This window comes from Garra rufa, chromosome 1 (assembly GCF_049309525.1).
Source record: "Garra rufa chromosome 1, GarRuf1.0, whole genome shotgun sequence".
Lineage (NCBI taxonomy): Eukaryota > Metazoa > Chordata > Actinopteri > Cypriniformes > Cyprinidae > Garra > Garra rufa.
The window spans coordinates 2,321,560-2,341,144 of record NC_133361.1 but is presented as its reverse complement, the minus strand read 5'-3'; the positions used below and the strand labels follow the sequence as shown (position 1 = coordinate 2,341,144).

Below are 19,585 nucleotides of genomic sequence, written 5' to 3'. Positions count from 1 at the left end.
AAAAACGGATTGACTGTGTAGAACCACTCTGTGTTGAAAAACAAACTGTTGCAAATGACTAAATGCCGTAATAATCCGATACGCACTGCTCCGTCTTTTTTACCCACGCTTCTTCTCTCTCACTGAGTTTCGCGCATGCGCAGAACGAATGATCCTCAGGAGCGCAGCAGAGTGAAGCCAGAGCGTCTCGATCGCCCCCAGGCGGCTGGACTCAGTATATAGGTCACAAAACCATAAAGTTCCGATTTGGTTATTTTTTGGGCTGAACCAAAGTTTCCCTCAGGTTTGTTTTTTTAATAACATATAAAGAACGTTTCCTGCAGGTTATTGTTTGGTTTAATTGTGTAACCTAAGTAGAAACCCCAGGAAAAAGCACAAATGGTTCCCCTATAATGTTCCATATGCTTCCCATTTGGTTATTTTTGGGGGAACCAGATGAGAATGTTCTAGGAACGTTGCCTCTAGGTTATCTTTTTTTTTTTTATAACCAATAAAGAATTTCCAGAAGGTTATTTTTTGGTTTAATTTTATACAGAACGTTCCCTGCAGGTTATTTTTAGTTGCCATAACCATGTAAAACTAATAAAAAATGTGCAGATGTTTCTGATTATTCTAATGCTGAAATGTATGTAGGCTATATTGTTTATCATAAAGTTAAGCAAACTTCTTTTCTTTTTTTTTTTTTTTTGCAGAATTTGATGTTTGAAATAAGCTTTTAATACAGTGTAGACATCAACGTGGATTATAATGATAATCTAATTCCGATTTTATAGCTAAAAATAAGCCAAGGTTGAGCATAGTCTGAAAATCACATCATAAACACTGGGTTTATTTGTTTACTGCGCGCCTCCGATCTGCACGCGCTTCTCCAGCACGCGCTTTCTCCTGTCTTCAACAGAAAGCCGCGCTCTCGCGGAATTTAAAAAATAACGGTCGTTTCGTTTTACTGACTAACATTCGTTGAATGATCTCTTTAATAGATAATTACTCACGAGAGTAAATATTGTTATTTTAGGGACATTTAACACGTTTAATTGAAGAGAACATGATGTTAACCGAGACGTTTTCATTTTCTGACCGAAAGAGGGAAGCACTTCATCGTTAAATCAGCGGTAAGAAACCAATGTAATGTTATCCTAGTTAAAGACAAATTAATGTTATTCGGTTGTAATGTCTGTAAAATTACATTCACATTTTTTAAATCAAACATTTTGTTGAAGTCATTGTTATTTGGTGCTTTAATAAACCAATTCTGGGTTATTATATGGTAATGGTACCCTGCTGAAAAAAAACCCCAGCTAATACCAGCCTAGGCTGGTCTTAGCTGGTTTAAGCTGGAAGTAGCTGGTTTTAGCTAGTCTCCCAGGCTGAAAAAGTGGCCAAAATCCCTTTAAAACTAGCCTGGCTTCCAGCTATGATCAGCTGAAACCAGCCAACCAGCCTAGGCTGGTCTTAGCTGGTTTAAGCTGGAAGTAGCTGGTTTTAGCTAGTCTCCCAGGCTGGAAAAGTGGCCAAAACCCCTTTAAAACCAGCCTGGCTTCCAGCTATGATCAGCTAAAACCAGCCAACCAGCCTAGGCTGGTCTGAGCTGGTTTAAGCTGGAAGCAGCTGGTTTTAGCTAGTCTCCCAGGCTGGAAAAGTGGCCAAAACCCCTTTAAAACCAGCCTGGCTTCCAGCTATGATCAGCTAAAACCAGCCAACCAGCCTAGGCTGGTCTTAGCTGGTTTAAGCTGGAAGTAGCTGGTTTTAGCTAATCTCCCAGGCTGAAAAAGTGGCCAAAACCCCTTTAAAACTAGCCTGGCTTCCAGCTATGATCAGCTAAAACCAGCCAACCAGCCTAGGCTGGTCTTAGCTGGTTTAAGCTGGAAGTAGCTGGTTTTAGCTAGTCTCCCAGGCTGGAAAAGTGGCCAAAACCCCTTTAAAACCAGCCTGGCTTCCAGCTATGATCAGCTAAAACCAGCTAACCTGCCTAGGCTGGTCTTAGCTGGTTTAAGCTGGAAGTAGCTGGTTTTAGCTAGTCTCCCAGGCTGAAAAAGTGGCCAAAACCCCTTTAAAACTAGCCTGGCTTCCAGCTATGACCAGCTAAAACCAGCCAACCAGCCTAGGCTGGTCTTAGCTGGTTTAAGCTGGAAGTAGCTGGTTTTAGCTAGTCTCCCAGGCTGGAAAAGTGGCCAAAACCCCTTTATGTCATGCATATGGCGTATTAAAAAAATGCATGTAGCTCATTTTACTAAAATATAATTAATTAGTGGTTAGCATTTATCAGTATCATTGTTCATAAGAGTTGGTGTTGTCTAGCAATGCATTCCGAGGTCATCTTTAATTTCTAAGTAATACTTAATAATAGAAAAAATGCTTCTCTTACTTGTTTCTAGCCAAAATATCTAAAAATTCTTAAATCAAGAAGGATTTTCTAGTCAAGTAAAAATTGTTTTGTTGTCACTAAAACCCAAATCAAAGTTAAGTGCGTTTTTGCTTGAAACAAGCTAAATAATCTGCCAGTCGGGTAAGAAACAGAAAACAAGATTATGTTTCTAACCCCATTGGCAGATATTAATGTTTGTTTCAAGCAAAACCGCACTTAATTTTGACTTGGGTTTTCCTTTAAACAAAACGATAATTTTTACTTGTCTAGAAAATCTTTCTTGATTTAAGAACTTTTTGATATTTTGGCTGGAAACAAGACAAAAAAAATCAAAGTAAAAAAGCATTTTTTTGCAGTAAAAAAGATTTCACACAGAAAACAAGATTATTTTTCTTACCCCACTGGCAAATTATTTTGCTTGTTTTAACAAAAACGCACTATATTTGGACTTTTTTTTTTGTACTTGACTACAAAAGTCTTCTTGATTAAAATTTTATTTTTTTAGATGTTTTGGCTGGAAAAAAAGTATGAAACACATTGTTTTGCAGTGTAAACAAGGTAACGTTTAATCAATAATCACTCAAAGCAAACACATAAAATTAGGGATGGGTATCGGTAAGGTTATAATGATATTTCTATTCTTACAATCCTGCTTATTAAACATTTCGAACTTAATATGGAACCCGTAAGAAACCACAATGATATCATTTAAATCATGAAGCTAAATAATAAAGAGCAATACAACTTTTTGACTTTTTGTTCTTTGGGGAGGAACTCCATTTTTTAATTGATTTAAATCTCAATTGAATCGGCTGGTTTTGAAGATATAAAATTGACTTTATTCACCGTTAAAACGTTGCATAATGCTTCTTTGTCATGTCAGCTGAAAGATCTGAAGACGATGTGATTGTTATGTGACTGTTCTTTGCATGAGTGCGTAGAGAAGATGAATGTTTGAAACATATCCCACATTCAGTGCAGCGATACGGTTTTTCTCCAGTGTGGTTCCTCTGGTGTATTTTCAGATGTGTTGACTGATTGAAGCTCTTGTCGCAGTGTGAACACTTGTACGGTTTTTCTCCAGTGTGGATCCTCTGGTGTAGTCTTAAATTGCTCGATGTAGTAAAAGTCTTCTCACACTCAAAGCACATGTACTCTCTCACACCAGAGTGCGTTTTCTGATGTACTTTTAAATAATGTAAAAATGAAAAACTCTTTCCACACAAATGACAGGAATGCGGCTTCTCCTTTGTGTGAACTCTCAGGTGTTTCTTCAGGTCTGAAGCTCTCAGAAATGTTTTCTCGCATTGATCACATGCGTACAGTTTCTCTCTGGTGTGGATGTTCATGTGTTCCTTAAGGCTTGATGAGTGAGTGAAACTCTTCCCGCATTGATCACAAGTGAACGGTTTCTCTCCAGTGTGGATGTTCATGTGTGTTGCAAGGTTTTCTTTTAGTCTGAATCTCTTCCCGCATTGATCACATGCATAAGGTTTCTCTCCAGTGTGGATACTCTGGTGTGTTTTCAGATGTGTCGACTGACTGAAGCTCTGGTCGCAGTGTGAACACATATAAGGTTTCTCTCCAGTGTGGATCCTTTCATGTGTTTTCAGACCTGATGTCTGACTGAATCTCTTGTCACAGTGTGAACACTTGTAAGGTTTATCTCCAGTGTGGATCATCTGGTGCTGTTTTAAAATGCTTGCTGAAGTAAAAGCCTTCCCACACACAAGGCACATGTTCTCTGTCAGAGCATTATGTATCTTTTGATGTCTTTTCAGACTTTGAAGATGTGAAAAACTCTTTCCACACAAATGGCATGAATGCGGCTTCTCCTTTGCATGAACTTGCAGGTGATTCTTCAGGGATAAAGCTCTCAGAAACGTCTTCCCGCATTGATCACATGCATATCGCTTCTCTCCAGTGTGGATGATCATGTGATCCTTAAGGGTTGACGATTGTGAGAAACTCTTCCCGCACTGATCACATGTGAAGGGTTTCTCTCCAGTGTGAACTCTCATGTGAAGCTCAAGATGATGTTTGTATGTGAAACTCTTTCCACACTGAGTGCAGGAGAAAGATTTCGTGTCTCTTCTTTTCTTTAAATCTTTCTGTTTGGGCTTTTCTCCACTACTGACATCTTTCTCCTCAACTTCACTCAGTTCTTCTTTCACCTCATTGTCTTCAATCCACTCTGAAACTAAAGTAAAAACAGTACACTCGTGAAGGACAAAGTAAGAGGACGTAATAATAAACTGATCATAAGTTCTGATCATTTTGATGTAGTTACACGTCTCTTTCCGTGAACGAGGTACACTGATCTTCAAATGATTATTTTTTAAAACATTATAGACACAAACCTCATGCTTCTATAAGAAGAACTATTAACTATGTTTGATCAACATCAAGAAATGTGTGTTATGTGGGACTTTGTCTGGGTGAAATACATGTCCACTGAAGGATTTCACTTTGGGAGAATGAATATCTTCATTGTCATAGAATGAGGAGAGGGTAGCATCTTCAGTTTTTTATATTCCAAAACACGGTGGATGTGTGAATTGATGACGGCATTGATAAAGCACACCTCTCTCACATTCCCTGTAGGTTTTCTTTTCAATAACCTAAAAGAACGTTTCAGGAATGTTCTCTGCAGGTTATTTTTAGGTTACGGTAGGCGGGTCCACCACCTTCGTGTAGCCAATCAAGCGGTATCAGAGTGAAGAGGTTAGGAGAACATTCTGGGAACCTTCAGAGAACTTCCCAAGAACCTTCTAGGAACATATATAGAATGTTCCCTATTAGTTAGCCAGGAAAGTTTTCTTAACGTAAATAGAACGTTCCCTTCAGGTTAGGGGAACATTCCCAGGAATGATCTCAGGACATTGCGGGAACATTCCCAGAATGGTTCCCTAACCTATGAAGAACGTTCCCAGGAGATTATTTTAGGTTACATTTTATTAACCTACAAAAAACGTTCCCAGAACGTTCCCTGCTGGTTATTTTTAGTTTTTTTTTTTAAACCAACAGAAAACGTTCCCAGAACGTTCTCTGCAGGTTATTTTTAGGTTACGGTAGGCGGGTCCACCACCTTCTTGTAGCCAATCAGGTGGTTTCGGAGTGAAGAGGTTAGGAGAACGTTCTAGGACAATTTATAGAACTTCCAGGGAACCTTCTAGGAACATAAATAGAATGCTCCCCATTGGTTAGCCAGGACAGTTTTCTTAACGTAAATAGAACATTCCCTTTAGGTTGGGGGAACATTCCTGGAATGTTCCCAAACCTATGAAGTACATTCCCAGTAGGTTTATTTTTAGGTAAATTTTTTTTAACCTACAGAAAAGGTTCCCAGATCATTCTATGCGGATTATTTTTAGGTTACGGTAGGCGGGTCCACCACCTTCGTGTAGCCAATCAAATGGTATTGGAGTGAAGAGGAGAACGTTCTGGGAACCTTCAGAGAACTTCCAGAGAACCTTCTAGGAACATAGAACATTCCCTATTAGTTAGCCAGGAAAGTTTTCTTAACATAAATAGAACGTTCCCTTTAGGTTAGGGGAACATTCCCGGGAAAGATCTCAGGACATTGCGGGAACATTCCCAGAATGGTCCCCTAACCTATGAAGAACGTTCCCAGTTATTTTAGTTTTTTTTTTAATCTACAAAAAACATTCCCAGAACGTTACCTGCAGGTTAATTTTAGGTTTAATTTTTTAACCTAAAAAGAACATTACCAGAACGTTCTCTGCAGGTTATTTTTAGGTTACAGTAGGCAGGTCCACCACCTTCTTGTAGCCGGTATCGGAGAGAAGAGGTTAGGAGAACATTCTGGGAACCTTTAGAGAACTTCCAGGGAACATTAATGGAATGTTCCCCATTGGTTAGCCAGGAAAGTTTTCTTAACGTAAATAGAATGTTCCCTTTAGGTTGGGGAAACATTCCTGGAATGTTCCCCTAACCTATGAAGAACGTTCCCAGTAGGTTATTTTTAGTAGGGCTGTGCAATTAATCGAAATTACTGCATTTTCATGATCGTTTGAAGCAGAAATCGAGATGAAACGATTATTGCACCCCATTCTGCCCTTTTACCAGTGGTGCGCTTTCACTCCTCCATAAAAGCCAAATTTCACATGCAGCTAAATCATGTAAGGTGGCTTTCATAAAATGGGCTTGATTTATTAATGTTTCTTTGATGTTGTGTTTTTAATAGCACGTAAGAATACTTGCGCTGTCCTTTGTTAATGCGCTCAGAGACGGAGCGGAACTATACATGAAACAGATAAACGGTAAACGGTCAAATACACGCAAAAATATTTCAAAATGAGGGGCTTGGTGATTATTCATGTAAACTCTTGTCAGTTATGTCTTAAATGAACATAAACAGTTGAGAATGAAAATCCGTGCGTAACAGTATAATGGGTCCGTGTGGTTAAAGCGGCAACACATAATATTCCTTTTGGCGTCTCTGTGACTAATATAAATAAAACGTAAAAATACGTTTTATACAAGAAACATCACTCACTGCTCTTGAATGAAGGACGTTTTTAGTTTTAATAAGAAACAAAGCATGTTTAACTATTGGAGTGAATACATTGTTTTATTTTACATTCAAATTCAATTTCTGTAGTATTGTTAGACTACTTAAGACTTGCATAAAATTATTCAGTACTTTTAAAGCACTGTTTTTTTATTTGTATATTTTTCTCGCTGTATTGCTATCTTTAAATGAGAATCACTATGTAAAGTTTTGGAGCCTGTCATAATCGTTTAAATAATCGTGATTACAATATTGAACAAAATAATCGTGATTATGATTTTTTTTATTTCCACTAACGTTAGCATTTGAAGTGTCTCTTATTATTTGATGCTTCAGCAAAATTATTCAGCAGATCTAGAGATGTTCCTGTTACAACAAACATAATCTAAAACAGCCTGAAGCTTAATAACATCAGCATTATTAATGAAGAAATGGAGAATAAACACCAACCTGTTTGTTGTTCAGTATCTTCAGTGTGTTCAGTATCACTCATCTTCTCTCTGTCCTCTTTAATAAACTCAGATTTGCAAACTCCATCGCTATTCATACGTGAAGCTGACATTTACCTCACATTGATCTGTTATCCTCAAGCCTAATTACGCAAAATAAGATATGAAGCAGAGCGAAAAGCAAATAATAGTGAAGAAAGAGATGAAAAAGAGGACTCACACTCACCATACAACTCTCATACTAACTCGCGCATGCGCACAACGAATGAGCTCAGGAGCGCTGCAGAGTGAAGCCAGAGCGTCTCGATCGCCCCCAGGCGGCAGGACTCCGTATATAGGTCACAAAACCATATGGGTCCCATTTGCTTAATTTTTTGGGGGGAACCAAATGAGAACGTTCCCTGTAGGTTCTCTTTTTTAACAACCTATAAAGAACGTTTCCCGCAGGTTATTGTTTGGTTTAATTTTATAACCTAAACAGAACGTTCCCTGCAGGTTATTTTTAGTTGTCATAACCATGTAAAACTAATTCCAACTTTGCAGATGATTCTGATTAGTCGAATGCTGAAATGTATGTATATTGTTTATCATAAACAAACTATTTTTTGCAGAATTTCATGTCTGAAATAAGCTTTTAATAAAGTGTAGACATCAACGTGGATTGTATAGATGATATAATTCCGATTTTATAGCTGAAAATAGGACAAGGTTAAGCGTCTGAAAATCATGTCATAAACTCTGGGTTTATTTGTTTACTGCGCGCCTCTGATCTGCACGCGCTTCTCCAGCACGCGCTTTCTCCTGTCTAACATAAAGCCGCGCTCGCGTAATTTAAAAAATAACGGTCATTTTGTTTTACTGACTGACTAACATTCGTGGATCTCTTTAATAGATAATTACTCATAATTAATATATACCAGAGTAAATATTGAGATTTCAGGGAGATTTGACACGTCTAATTGAAGAGAACATGATGTTAACCGAGACGTTTTCGTTTACTGACCGAAAGAGGGAAGCACTTCATCGTTAATTCAGCGGTAAGAAACCAAAGTAATGTTATCCTAGTTAGTCAAAGAAATGTTATTTGGTGCTTTAATAAACATAAAATCTGGGTTATTATACGGTATGGTACTTCTACATCTTACATATTAACGAATAACTAACATATTAAAGGATAATTCAGTCTTATTTAATGCTCCTTATGATGTTTATTATCGGTAATGATTCAAGAATAGTTCAAAACAAGACATAGTGTGTAGTAGTGATTATTGAGGTCACTTACTGTATCGGAGTGAAGAGGTTAGGAGAACGTTCTGGGAACCTTCTAGAAACATAAATAGAACGTTCCGTATTGGTTAGTCAGGAAAGTTTTCTTAACGTAAATAGAATTAGAATCCCTTTTGGTAAGAGGAACGTTCTATGAACCTACTGGGAATGTTCCGAGAATGCATGGTATTTATCAAACATAATTATTTATAATAAATTAATACATTTAATTTTCCAAAATTTACTCTAAACTCTTGTATAGACACTATCAATATTAGGATTGATCTGTCCACTGCTAGAAGAAGAAGAAGGGTTGCTAAAGTAGACAAACTCATTCAATCTCAGTCATGTGTGGAGTAAGATATAGTTTGTTAGACAAAAAAAAAAAAAAAAAGGTTAACTGAGAAAATGAAAATCCCAAAAAGCAATTATAATACTTCATAGCTTTTAGATATTAAAGCTTAAAATCACAAAATTTTAAAAAGTAAAAAAAACTTTTCCTGGTTCGAATACAATCAGCAGACAGTAAAAGTTGTTCATAAAACATAAAAAGTAAAGATAATGTATTAATAAACAAGGTAACATTTAATCAATAATTACTCAAAGCAAATACAAAAATGAGCTGGATCTCTCTCTGCTACTGAGTTACAAGTAGGGATGGGTATGGTTTTAATGATATTACAATTACAAACATATAGGAAACCCGTAAGCAAGCACAATGATATCATTGAAATCATGAAGCTAAATAATAAAGAGGAATAAAACTTTGACATTGTTCTTTGGGAAGAAACTCTATCATTGAGTTGATCTGAATCTCATTTGAATCTGCTGGTTTTGAAGATGAAGATGAACTTCATTCACTGTGACAACTTTACATAATGTTTCTTTCTCATGGCTCTTGTAATGACAGATTGATCCAGATTATATTCTATTGCTTGATGCATTATTGTGTCACATTTGGTGAGGACGCTGCATCAGATCTGAAGAAGGTGATTGTTCTTTGTATGTTTGTGTAGAGAAGATGAATATTTGAAACACTTCCCACATTCAGTGCAGCGACACAGTTTCTCTCTAGTGTGGATCTTCATGTGTGTTTTAAGGGCTGATGATTGTGAGAAACTCTTTCCACACTGATCACAAGTGAACGGTTTCTCTCCAGTGTGAATCCTCTGGTGTTGTTTCAGATTTCCAGCTGTAGTAAAAGTCTTCTCACACTCAAAGCACATGTAGTCTTTTACACCAGTGTGTATTTTCTGATGTATTTTCAAACTTTGTGAAAATGAAAAACTCTTTCCACACAAATGACATGAATGTTGCTTCTCCTTTGTGTGAACTCTCAGGTGTCTCTTCAGTTGTGAAGCCCACATAAATGTTTTCTCACATTGATCACATGCGTGCAGTTTCTCTCCAGTGTGGATGCTCATGTGATCCTTAAGGTTTGATGATCGTGTGAAACTCTTCCCGCACTGATCGCATGTGAAGGGTTTTTCTCCAGTGTGAATTCTCATGTGATTCTCAAGATGATGTTTGTATGTGAAACTCTTTCCACACTGAGTGCAGGTGACAGATTTCTTGTCTCTTTTCTTTAAATCTTTCTGTTTGGGTTTTTCTCCACTGCTGACATGATCTTTCTCCTCAACTTCACTCAGTCCTTCTTTCACCTCATTGTCTTCAATCCACTCTGAAACTAAAGTAAAAACAGTAAATTTGTGAAGGACAAAGTAAGAGGACGTAAAAACAAACCATAAACTGCATAAGTTACAGTCTCTTTCCTTGAATTTTAGGTGCATACATACATGAATAGGCAGTTTTCTGTGGCGAATTGGGAACCTGAGGGTATGTTATAGAGGTCGACCGATATTGGTTTTTACTGATACCGATAGCTAGGTTGGACCACAGTTGCCGATACCGATTAATTAACCGATAGTTTTTGAAAATGGGTAATGAAAGGCAACTAAAATATTGTTCTACTATTTTTTTAAAGTATAAACCATACTTTGTAACTTAATAAAAATATTAATATTAATTATATATTGATCATTAAAGTTATTTCATAGTTCATCAATGTTAACAAAATAAACTTCAAAATTTAACAATATATCAGTAAATGTTGAAATTAACACTCTAACAAGGAACAACACTTCTATTCTACAGCTTTCATCAATCTTAGTTGATGTTACAAATGGGCTCATTGTAAAGGAATTGCAGTTTCTATGCTTTTTGTTTATATTTGGAATCTCTGTGTGTCAGTCCTGCCATCTTAAAATTAAGATTCAATTTAATTACATTTTATATCAAATTTATTTCGTGCAAAATTTGCTTCATTTCATTTTTTTATTATATAAGCAGGCTACTTTTTAAAACAATAGACAGTGACAGACATATGTGGCTGCTTTAACAGGCTTCAATGCATGCACAAATCTATTTCGATCAATCAGATGTTTTTTCCTGCTCTGAAAACATAACTGACGCTGTGTTCTTTACATCAGTTTCGTATAAAAGTATTCGAAAATGCAAGTGCATTTAACCGCATCCACAATCAAGCTTTTTAGGATGAACAAACACAAGCGCAAGTGAAAGTCTGTCAGTGCGCAAGTTTAGTGCATCGAATAGCACTGCAAACAAGAAATGCGCACGTGTCTCATAGTGCAAATCCTGTGCAATGAAGCCCGCCGCGTCTCTAGCGCGCACACGTGAAATATGCGGGGAAAACACAAGCTCATTGAAGAGAGGATTGCGATGCATTGGAGAATCCATTTTTCACCCACCCTTAATGAAACCGAAAGTGCAGCGCGGACAACTCGCAGGAATGACACACACACACACACACACACACACACACACACACACACACACACAGGACGCGTCGCGTGTCGTTCAAGGGAAAGTCTAAAACAGTTTATTTAATCACCAAAGGGCAAATGTTTACTTAAAGAATGATCAAAAAAGCGGCAAAGATTAGTTTAAAGAACAGATCAAACGAAAACAGAAAGAGCGATATACATTGTTGTAGCCATTTTAGATTTTTTTTTTCTGTTTTATTGTTTAAATATTATTTGTCTGTGTTTTGTTTCAGTTCAATCTGTTTATTACGAAAGAAGTTTGTGTAATTTGTAATGAATTGGACGGCAATACGCCGGGAGAATTGGAGAGGGTCAGACACTATTTTTTGACCACTTCGTACGTTTTTATTTGTGGAAAATCCCTTCTTAAACGAATTTCGTTTTGTATCATTTTTATGTTTATTTTAAATATATGTTTTTGTTGATCAGTTATTAAAAACAAGGAAAACTGGCATTGTGAAATAAAGTGCGTAACTACCATGCTTCCGCAGCCTGAAGAGAAGGCTAAAACATAAATTATAGCTCTATATGAAGCATACAGACATTATTAGAGCAAAAAAATACAAATGTTTCGCTTAAATGCACAATGCTCAATATTCCAGCCCAGGCTCAAGTCTTTATTAACATTACATCAAATCTGTCCCAAATCTTTGTTAATGTAAAACTATGAATGAGGCGCTGTGGCAAAAGACGCAACCCGGAAAAACTATCGGCAAGGATTTTTGCTGTAACCCATAGTTCCGCCAATCAACTAACGGTCCCGATTAATCGGCAAAAACGATACATCGGTCCACCTCTAGTATGTTCTCTCAGCTGGAAGGTCAAAATGTTAGGGAAGGAATCTCAGTCTCTGGGTTGGGGAGCCCACCAACCAAAATCTCGAATGATTTTCCTCATGTGATGTCCATGATGTGCATCTGTTCGACCATTAATCCTGGTTTGCTGTCCCAAAGTTCCTTAGGATTATCAACAAGTGTCCTTTTGTGTTCATGCTGCAAGTTGTTCAAAGCTCCTATAGTTAGTCGGTTAGGTTTGCTTCAAGCTGGCTGGCACCAGGGCATCAAATGTCAGATTTATGACGGGGCCTCTTGTGGAATTTGGGTCTGTAGAAGTGTTTCAAACTTCTAATCGAATCTCCTGAATTGTCTGATTTGCGCTGAGACGCTGCACCACTATGGGTCTTGGGAAACGCTAAACAAGTTTATTGTGCTTTGGCTACACTTCCTTGGTGTTTCCCCTGCTCTTTTTCTAGCAAAAACTCACTCATCAATAAATGAAAGTTTAAAGTGAAGACCTAATTATTTCACAAGTCCATTGTTTTTGAATTTCTGTGTCACTTTTACTATATTTTATAAAATAGGTCCCATATGAAGAACGTTCCCAGTAGGTTTTTTTTAGGTTATTAAAAGCAGTGTCTTGTATTTTATGTCAAAGTTTTATTACTTTATATTGTGATTGTTGGCCACAAACACAGTATTAACCTCAAAATTGGTAAGATATACTCATTTTTGCTGGATGAATAGTTGATAAGGGTAAACTTTTAATTCTGAATCAATTTAATCAAATTCGATTCCCAATTGAATCATTTGAATTTGATTTCATTCCCTACAGTTATGATTTGATTTTCTTGCTTTTATTCATTCATAATAATGTGTTCATTTAATCATATAATATTTGATAACTTTAACTACCCAGTTCATTAGAGGTGTCTCTAATTATCTGAGACTTCAGCAAAATTATTCAACAGCTCTAGAGATCATTTCTGTTACAACAAACACAATCAATAACAATTAACAATTAATAACCGTCAGTATTATTAATGAAGAATGAAGAATCAACACCAACCTGTTTGTTGTTCAGTATCTTCAGTGTGTTCTGGATCTCTCATCTTCTCTCTGTCCTCTTTAATAAACTCAGATTTGCAGATTTCAGCTCTTCCTGATGATTTGATTCTCTTTTTTACTTCAACAATAAATCAAAGAGGCATTAAGTGACTCACAGTTCTCAGTTACCTCTCTTTATACAAGTATAAATGTTCTACAGCATTCAAATTGCTGTAAAGCTGAAAAATAATGCTGAATCAGCAGCTTCTTGAAAACTCAAAATAAATGCATTTCTTCACGTTTACACTTTTAACACGTTGTTTTCGCTCAAATACGACAAAAAGCAGTCTGTAAACAGTGATTTGCACACGAATACAACAGTTTTAACAACTGCAAAAACGGATTGACTGCGTAGAACTACTCTGTGTAAAAAACAAACTGTTGCAAATGACTAAATGTCGTAATAATCCGATACATACTGCTCCGTCTTTCTTTCATCTGCGCTTTTATCACGATTCTCTCTCACTGAGTTTTACAAGCGTGAGGGGGCGTGTCCACCACCTTCTTGTAGCCAATCAAATGAGGCTCTCGCGGACTCTCCGTTTACTTTAATCTGATTGGTTCAATAAACACATTGCACTCCAAAACATTTATCTTCATTTAGATCAGGATCGTTCTCTCTGTAGGTGGAATGGTAGTTTTAATGCACACATACACATATATTAAAAATAAATAAATAACGACTTAAGTTATGGTAAGTTGTACCATTAGGCTAGACTTCTGTGTGTTTTCAAACTTTATGTTTATATAAAGTGCTAAACAACGGTATTACAGATGATAAATGGTGAATAAGTTAGAAATTAATATTTAACAATTATTTTAAACACAAAATAAACCGGTTAAAAAGGCATTTCTGGAGTAAAAGTCTTTCTGCACTAACTCCAGCGCTATTCATACGTGAAGCTGACATTTACCTCACATTTCTGTTACCCTCAAGCCTAATTAAGCAAAATAAGATATGAAGCAGAGCGAAAAGCAAATAATAGGGAAGAAAGAGAAGAAAAAGAGGACTCACACTCACCATACAACTCTCATACTAACTTAAAACTTTTGCAGATGATTCTGATTATTCTAATGGGGAAATATATGTATTTATCATAAACAAACTATTTTTTTTTTTTGCAGAATTTCATGTCTGAAATAAGCTTTTAATAAAGTGTAGATATCAAAGTGGATTATAATGATAATTCTGACTGTATAGCTAAAAATATGACAAGGTTAAGCGTCTGAAAATCATATCATAAACACTGGGTTTATTTGTTTACTGCGCGCCTCCGATCTGAACGCGCATCTCCAGCACGCGCTTTCTCCTGTCTTCAACATAAAGCCGCGCGCTCGCGTAATTTAAAAAATAACGGTCATTTTGTTTTACTGACTGACTAACATTCGTTGATTGATCTCTTTAATAGATCATTACTCATAATTAATATACCAGTAAATATTGAGATTTCAGGTAGATTTGACAGGATTAATGGAAGAGAACATGATGTTAACCGAGACGTTTTCGTTTGCTGACCGAAAGAGGGAAGCACTTCATCGTTAATTCAGCGGTAAGAAACCAAAGTAATGTTATCCTAGTTAGTCAAAGAAATGTTATTTGGTGCTTTAATAAACATAAAATCTGGGTTATTATACGGTATGGTACTTCTACATCTTACATATTAACGAATAACTAACATATTAAAGGATAATTCAGTCTTATTTAATGCTCCTTATGATGTTTATTATCGGTAATGATTCAAGAATAGTTCAAAACAAGACATAGTGTGTAGTAGTGATTATTGAGGTCACTTACTGTATCGGAGTGCAGAGGTTAGGAGAACGTTCTGGGAACCTTCTAGAAACATAAATAGAACGTTCCATATTGGTTAGCCAGGAAAGTTTTCTTAACGTAAATAGAATTAGAATCCCTTTTGGTTAGAGGAACGTTCTATGAACCTACTGGGAATGTTCCGAGAATGCATGGTATTTATCAAACATAATTATTTATAATAAATTAATACATTTAATTTTCCAAAATTTACTCTAAACTCTTGTATAGACACTATCAATATTAGGATTGATCTGTCCACTGCTAGAAGAAGAAGAAGGGTTGCTAAAGTAGACAAACTCTTTCAATCTCAGTCATGTGTGGAGTAAGATATAGTTTATTAGACAAAAAAAAAAAAAAAAAAAGGTTAACTGAGAAATTGAAAATCCCAAAAAGCAATTATAATACTTCATAGCTTTTAGATATTAAAGCTTAAAATCACAAAATTTTAAAAAGTAAAAAAAAACTTTTCCTGGTTCGAATACAATCAGCAGACAATAGAAGTTGTTGATAAAACGTAAAAAGTAAAGATAATGTATTAATAAACAATGTAACATTTAATCAATAATTACTTGGATCTCTCTCCTACTGAGTTACAAGTAGGGATGGGTATGGTTTTAATGATATTACAATCCTGCTTATTAAACATAATAGGAAACCCATAAGAAAGCACAATGATATCATTTGAATCATGAAGCTTAATGATAAACAGGAATAAAACTTTTGGACGTTCTTTGGGGAGGAACTCCATCTGAATCTCAGTTGAATCTGAAGATGAACTTTATTCATTTCTTTCTCATGGCTCTTGTAATGACAGATTGATCCAGATTATATTCTATTGCTTGATGCATTATTGTGTCACATTTGGTGAGGACGCTGCATCAGATCTGAAGAAGATGTGATTGTTCTTTGTATGTTTGTGTAGAGAAGATAAATATCTGAAACACTTCCCACATTCAGTGCAGTGATACGGTTTCTCTCCAGTGTGGATCCTCTGGTGCTGTTTCAGATGTTGAGCTGTAGTAAAAGTCTTCTCACACTCAAAGCACATGTACTCTTTCACACCGGTATGCATTTTCTGATGCCTTTTCAAATGGTGTAGACGTGAAAAACTCTTTCCACACAAATGACATGAATATGGCTTCTCCTTTGTGTGAACTCTCAGGTGTGTCTTCAGGTCTGAAGCCCACAAAAATGTTTTCCCACATTGATCACATGTGTACAGTTTCTCTCTAGTGTGGATGTTCATGTGTTTCTTAAGGCCTGATGATTGTGAGAAACTCTTCCCGCACTGATCACAAGTGAACGGTTTTTCTCCAGTGTGAACTCTCATGTGAACATCGAGATTATGTTTGCATGTGAAACTATTTCCACACTGAGTGCAGGTGAAACATTTCTTGTCTCTTCTTTTCTTTAAATCTTTGGGTTTTTCTCCACTACTGGCATCTTTCTCCTCAACTTCACTCAGTTCTTCTTTCACCTCATTGTCTTCAATCCACTCTGAAACTAAAGTAAAAACAGTAAATTTGTCAAAAAAACAACAACTGAAAAATGAAAGGACGTAGAGTGAGAGGACATAAACATTAACTCTAATATAACAACAGAAAGCAGACAATTGCATCAGAAAATTCTGACCATTTTGATGCAGTTTTATAAATTCCTGAAGTTCCTGAAACTTTTCATGATCGAGGTACATTGTTCTTCAACTTTATATTTTTAAAGCATGATAGGCACAAATCTCATGTTTCTAAAGGGAGAGCTATTAAATATGTTTGATCAACAACATCAATTACGAACACAGGCAAAAGAGAGAGGACCAACAAAGTAATTATTACTGATATTGTTGTAGACAATGTCAATGTGGCCAATTTAGTGACTTCCTCACCCCTTTTGAGACTTTATTCAAAAGCATAGCAACAAAATCAGTTTCTTGGACAAACCTTATTTAGATTGCAACACACATTGGAGTAAATGTATGTCATAAAAATGGTCTCATTTCCCAGAAAGTAACCTAAAATTTAACACATGGGTAGAAATATATATATATTTATAAAACGGTTAGTTCCATTCCTCAATTCTGATTGGTCAGCAGCTGCTACGGCCGCTTCACTCAACGGTTTTGTGTATCATTGAACCCCTTAGCAACCACCCTTAGCAACGTAAACACAGCTGCAGCAGTTAGGGACTACTTTTTACAGTGGAAGGCAGTTAATGATTTTACTTTATGAAAACGTACAACTTAATATATATAAATTAATATATATTTTTGATTTTAATATTTTTATTGTGTGGTAACCATTTTATAAAAGCAATAAGGTACTTGAGGCCGTGCTGTATCACTCCGCTTCGCGTCGTGCCTAACAACGCCCTTCAGCCGTGATTTATTCATGATACAGCACGGCCTCTCGTACCTTATTGCTTAAATATATATATATATATATATACACACACACACACACACTACTGTTCAAAAGTTTTGGGTCAGTACATTTTTATTGTTTTTTTTTTTTTAAAGAAATTAATACTTTTATTCACCAAGGACGTATTAAGTTAATAATTAAAAGTTTATTAAAAGTTAATAATTTACATTGTTATAAAATATTTATATTTTGAATAAACACTGTACTTTTTAAACTTGTTTTTCCTGAAAAAAAAAAAACACAGGTTTCAACAAATATTTGTCAGCACAACTGTTGATATTCTCCAACATTGATCATTCTAATAATAAATCAGCACAATAGAATGATTTCTGACGGTCATGTGACACTTAAGACTGGAGTGACAGCTAATACAAATTCAGCTTTTCATCACAGGAATACATTTTTTTTCTGTATTTTTAATCAAATAAATGCAGATGAGCAGAAGAGATTTCTTTAGTGACTATGACAAGTCTTACTGACCCCAAACTTTTGAACGCTAGAGTGTATATATATATATATTGAATAGGTTAATACGTTTCTTACTTGGCCAGTTACAAACAAAAACTTGCTTGATGATCAAGTTTGTATCGTTTTATCAATTCCCTATCATCATATAACTCCAGTACATCATATGTAGATTGGAAAGTGTGCATCGCCCACTATATTGCACGTGGGGATTGACGATCTATGGTAGGTCATTTTATTGTGTAAAATTAACAGTATCTTTGTACGCACTCATTTGTAATCCTTTTATACAAATGCTAAAAGCGTTTCCTTCTTTTAGGAAGCGTGTGGTGATTTATAGCCCTGTAACGGTGTATGTGTGTGATCAGATAAACGTGTAAAGGTATCTATTTTTAACTTTTATGGGGTGGCTAAGATAGCTAGCATTTTAATATTGATTGCAATAAATTTATAGATAATGGTTTCTATTTCTAACTCTTCCCGCACTGATCACAAGAGAACGGTCTCTCTCCATTATGATCTCTCATATGGTCTGTAAGGTTTCTTTTTAGTCTGAAATTCTTCCCACATTGATCACATGTGTATGGTTTCTCTCCAGTGTGGATCCTCTCATGTGCTTTCAGATATGATGACCGTCTGAATCTCTTGTCACAGTGTGAACACTTGTAAGGTTTCTCTCCAGTGTGGATCCTCTCATGTGCTTTCAGATATGATGACCGTCTGAATCTCTTGTCACAGTGTGAACACTTGTAAGGTTTCTCTCCAGTGTGAACCATTTCATGTGTTTTTAGACTTGATGTCTGATTGAATCTCGTGTCGCAGTGTGAACACTTGTAAGGTTTCTCTCCAGTGTGAATCCTCTGGTGTTGTTTCAGATTTCCAGCTGTAGTAAAAGTCTTCTCACACTCAAAGCACATGTACTCTTTAACACCAGTGTGCATTTTCTGATGTATTTTCAAATTTTGTAAAAATGAAAAACTCTTTCCACACAAATGACACGAATGTGGTTTCTCCTTTGTATGAACTTGAAGGTGCTGCTTCAGTTCTGAAGCCCACATAAATGTCTTCCCGCATTGATCACATGCGTACGGTTTCTCTCCAGTGTGGATGTTCATGTGGTTCTTAAGGTTTGACGATTGTGAGAAACTCTTCCCGCACTGATCACAAGTGAAGGGTTTTTCTCCAGTGTGAATTCTCATGTGATTCTCAAGATGATGTTTGTGTGTGAAACTCTTTCCACACTGAGTGCAGGTGAAAGATTTCTTGTCTCTTCTTTTCTTTAAATCTTTCTGTTTGGGTTTTTCTCCACTTCTGACATGTTCTTTCTCCTCAACTTCACTCAGTTCTTCTTTCACCTCACTGTCTTCAATCCACTCTGAAACTAAAGTAAAAACAGTTCATTTGTGAAGGAAAATGTAAGAGGATGTAATAATAAACTGATCATAAATTCTGATCATTTTGATGCAGATTAATGAGGTACACTGATCTTCAAATGATTATTTTTTTTAAACATTAGACCTCATGCTTCTATTAAGAACTATTAACTATGT

The 19,585-nt window shown here is 36.1% G+C and overlaps 1 protein-coding gene across 1 annotated transcript in view; it reads right to left on the bottom strand.

The window, feature by feature from the left end:
- LOC141327925 (uncharacterized) overlaps positions 1-19,585 on the bottom strand; it is a 123,988-nt gene that overhangs the window by 9,927 nt on the left and 94,476 nt on the right. Inside the window, 4 exon segments of the mRNA XM_073835377.1 lie at positions 3,295-4,445; positions 9,678-10,147; positions 16,089-16,483; positions 18,563-19,240. Coding sequence (XP_073691478.1) covers positions 3,295-4,445; positions 9,678-10,147; positions 16,089-16,483; positions 18,563-19,240 — 2,694 coding nt within the window.